Source organism: Rhagoletis zephyria, unplaced genomic scaffold, assembly GCF_001687245.7.
Source record: "Rhagoletis zephyria isolate East Lansing unplaced genomic scaffold, Rhagoletis_zephyria_1.1 Rzeph_scaffold_02747, whole genome shotgun sequence".
NCBI classification, from domain to species: Eukaryota; Metazoa; Arthropoda; class Insecta; order Diptera; family Tephritidae; genus Rhagoletis; species Rhagoletis zephyria.
The window spans coordinates 71063-75617 of NW_016159831.1; the positions used below are offsets into that span (position 1 = coordinate 71063).

Consider the following 4555-nt stretch of genomic DNA (forward strand, 5'->3'; position numbering starts at 1 on the left):
GACTTGTCTTATTCTGAATACATTTGAGGAAACAAAGGCATCCCTTTAGCTTAGCGTACAGGTACGGTAAAAATTCACTGCAGCGCGTTCATTTTCCAATCAAAACGGGAAGGCTATTAGATAAGCAAAAACCTCCGCCCGAAAACGCGTTGTCATTCTAATTGAATCACCAGAGCTTTCTAAATGCTTTTATTTCTAATCTAAGTCATACGACTTTTTAGCTGAATAACACACGCTACGGCAAATTTAACTGGTGGAAGGTGGTTTGTCAATGACCTAACAAATTTTGGCATTTATCATCTATAAAATTTTTTGTTATCATAAACGATCTTATCCTAGCCTTATCAATTCACAATCGATTATATTTATTCATAACAGCCAATTTCACGAAAGCAAAATAAGTGAAAAATGATTTCAATTTTTGTAATTTTATATGGAAATTGACAAAATAAAAAATCATTTTCTATTTAAATTTCTGGTGAAACCAGCTGTAAAAGTTCTAAAACAAATTAGCTTGAATGCATTTTGAAATAGAATTTGAGTCATTGAAATTTATTTTGAAATTCTGACACAGTACCCATACATACATATGTAAATATGGACTAGGGTAGTCTTTAAAAATATAAATTTTGTTCTATGTACTAAATAAAGACTTCCATGAAAATTTTAAAATTTTTAAAAAACTTTTAAGGGTCGCCAACAAGATTTAAAAAATGTAAGTCTCATAAATATGACGTATGTTGAAAACTACTAATTTAAACTCGTAATCATCGCCAAACGGTTTCTTCAAGCAATATTAAGTTCCAAAGGCTGACACTGTTTAAGTTTTTTTTCGGAACAAGTGGGGGGCGAGCTGCTATCAGGTCTGTTCTCGTGGTTTATGCTCGCAAAGCTGACTAACATATACAGAGTGGCGACGAATAACTGTTACCCAGGTTTTGTTGAAAAAATAAAAGGGTCCTTTATAGATTTTGTGAAAAAATTTTCCACAGATTTTAATTTAATTAGTTTTTAATTAGTTTTTAAATTTTAAGCTTTATTTGGGTTTACCAGCAGTAAACACTTTGAGAGAAAAGCGGTAGCGGCACGCAAGTCTTCGTCGGTTAATTTATTCCATATCTTCTGTAATCATTGGCAAATTTTCTCTATTTTGAGTCCTTTATACTCCCCCTTTTGCCCAACATAAGGCCTCATACTCAGAAATCGAATAGCCTCGGAACTGGTGACTAGGGCGGCCATTCATTCGACCAACCCTATACAGTTTTTTTATACCTTTCATGAGCATGAAATGGTATTATAACTTTGGTCCGATCTTTGTAAGTACCAGAATAAGAAAAGATAGACCCATTAAAATGTATACTTAAATGATCGGAACGTCGAGCTGCGTCGATTTAGCCATGTCCGTCTGTCCGTCTGACTGTCTGTCTGTCTGTCTGTCTGTCCGTCTGTTTGTATGCTATCTAGTCTCTCAGTTTTCGAGATATCCGGATGAAATTTGGTAGGTGGGTGTATTTTTATATTGTATTAATCACTTGTCGGAACCGCAAGAATCGGACCTCTATAACATATAGCTCCCATACAAATGATTGTTCAGATATGAGATTTTTCGTTATAACTTCTCCATTTATGCAGCTAAGAACATGAAATTTTGCACTGTTGTCACTCATTATCAAAAGAATACTTTCAATGAAAATGGCGAAGATCGGGTCGCTATAACCTATAGCCTCCATACAACTGATTATTCAGATATGAGATTGTTTGCCATAACTTCTCCATTTATGCAGCTACACATGAAAATTCTCACCATTTTCACTCATTATCAACATATAGTTTACAGTGAAATTAACAAAGATCGGGTCACTATTTATAACTTATATATTGCCTCCATACAACTGATTGTTCAGATATGGTATTTTAATGTAAAACTAATTTATTTGGACAGCTACAACCGATTAGTTTCGTAAGCTATTGTATAAATAATAATACAAAGTCTACTGAGAAAATCGTCAAAATCTATGCTTTATCTCTTATACCACTGATTGTTCCTATACCAGTTTTTGCGATATATTTCCTTAATGTAGGAAGCTAAACCCATTACATTGTGTTACCGGTTTACATACCGATCACACAGCAGTGAAAATCACTTAGATTGGTGCTATATAAGGTATATCTTTCATACCTCTAATGTTTAAATATGATTTTTTATAAATGTAATTCCTCTATCTATGTATACACTTGTATCCTATAAATAATAATGAAGATATCGCTTTAAATAAAATTATGCTTAAAATAAAAACGAATACAAAATTGGAGGAGTTCAAGAAGCTTCAATCTCTTATGAGTGGGGTCGCCAGCTTAATAATTAGTTTAGCTACCATTTGTACTGAGGCATATCGGGTTTTTACTGTCACGCATATACATGTACAAAGACATACAGTATATTTTGCTTAGCTGCACATCCTTCTTTGCACGAAAAACTTGTGCACTTCACCGAAAAAAGGCACTTAAGCGAATTTTCTTTACTACTTCAATGAGGAAGGTATCCAGGTATATCTATATAACTACATAAATTAATAGCCATTTTCATTGTTCTGCGAGGTGAGCAAAATAAATAAAAGCTTGTAAAATTAGGTAATTGGAGGGCCCGTGCAGGTAAACGTAATACTTTCATTGATAATTGATACTAGTCGCACAAAGGCAGGTGTCGCCAATGTGCAGGTATGTTGAATGCATCTATCGGAGCAGTTTCTTTATAAATGTTAAAAATAATGCCTCTGATGCGCATTTTTGGGTAGGTATCTTAAATGTGCACTTAGGCATAAAGGCAGCAAAGCAAAATATACTGTACCTAAAAATATGACGAAATTCCACTTAGATTAAATAAAATAACCTTCAATTGAGTCAAAGCTTGTTTATTATATGATATATGTACGCTTTGTTTGATTACTTAGATAAATTACAAATAATATATATGAATGTAGTATACATAAAAATATTGCGTCTTATTAGATATTGCCGCATCTATGCTGATAAAATACACTGAGGGAAATAATACATAGTAAAAATGAATACTTTATATTTGATTATCGTTTAAAAATGTTCGTATTTAAAAATAATATTTTCATACAAAAATTTATGCACGTATTTGACTGTTCACATCTGAGTATGTATATTTAAGTGCACGATTGAGAGAAATAGAAATTAAGAAATATTCAATCATTCTTGATGTAAGTGTACATACGCACCCCAAGAATGCAGAACGCCGCTCTGAGAGCCGTGACAACACACACATACATACATAACACATACATGTTTATCCGTACAAATCGCGTGCTGTGGTGTTGATGGATATTCAACATTTGAAAGAAAAATTATATGTCTGGGTGTAGCTGAGTGCGCAGAGATGCTTGCCACAAGTTCTTGATATCCGGAGATGGTCGGGTTCGAGTTCCACTACAGGCAACACATACAAATAAATTTTTTTTTTTAGTTTTTGTCTTGATTATTCACTTCACGGATGCTTTTTCAGTACGAACGCGGTAATTTTAATATGTGCGTAATTGAATTGAATATTTACCAATATACAGTACTTTCGTTGACATTTATAGTAAGATCAATTACGTTTGTATTTGATTTTAATATTTTTTTCCCTCAGTGTATATGCACATGCATGTTTGTTTGCACCTATTTGTTCATAGAAAATATATCAATAATTCTGTTATCACAACGCTGCATTTTGTTTTTGTTTTTGTTTTACATTTCAAAAGCGCCACGATTATGAAGCCATGGCAAAACGGCTTCAGCATGTTTCCGATATCGCTTATTTGTATACATTAGCTTTTTGAATTCCACGGCATCTGGAGTATTGCCAAGTAAATTTTCAATATTGGCCGATTCGGTTGGATCGAGCAACACAATAGCCATATGACCGGAAGCAGCGGCTAAACCTGGGAGATAAGTCAATGTTTATTTAATACGTTCAAGTCGCTAAATAAGTTGATGCGATCGGTTGATGATTACTAGTCAATAGTTAAGTCAATCAAAAATTATGTTAAAATTTTATTAAACACAAATTTTTCGTTAGATGAAAAATTTTACGATTACACAATTTTTCTAAATATTTTAACAAAATTTTCGTTTCCTTTCCATACTCACCCCATACACCATATTTGTACAGCGCTATGTGAATATCCTTCAAGGCAGGCAACTTCTTCGGATATCTTAGCAATTTCAAGCACTCAATCAGCTGGTCGTGATAATACTTAATGAAATAATCAAAATGTTTCAACTTGATTTCGTATTGTGTTGAAGAGAGCAACAAATTGTAGAGATCATGCACCGGTGAGCCATATCGCGAGCACTGAAAGTCTACGAAGTATGTTTCCTTAATTTTGCCAAAAGCATCGTACTGGAACATAATATTGTTAGCCCAAAAATCGCCGTGATTTAGAACATTAAATTCTGTTGGATCGGCGTCTATCATCGCACGAAAATCATCAAAAATACGCTCTTGAGTCCTTTGCTAGAATAATAACAAATTTGTACATACATATAA

General features: G+C 33.4%; 1 protein-coding gene across 1 annotated transcript; it reads right to left on the minus strand.

The window, feature by feature from the left end:
• Nucleotides 1-3231: 3231 nt before the first annotated feature.
• On the minus strand, nt 3232-4522 carry LOC108367629 (uncharacterized; the record flags this gene model as incomplete). Its single annotated transcript, XM_017622286.1, has 2 exons — nt 3232-3947; nt 4156-4522. Coding segments are annotated over 2 exons (561 nt in total), but the record flags the coding sequence as incomplete, so codon positions are not given.
• Nucleotides 4523-4555: the final 33 nt, after the last annotated feature.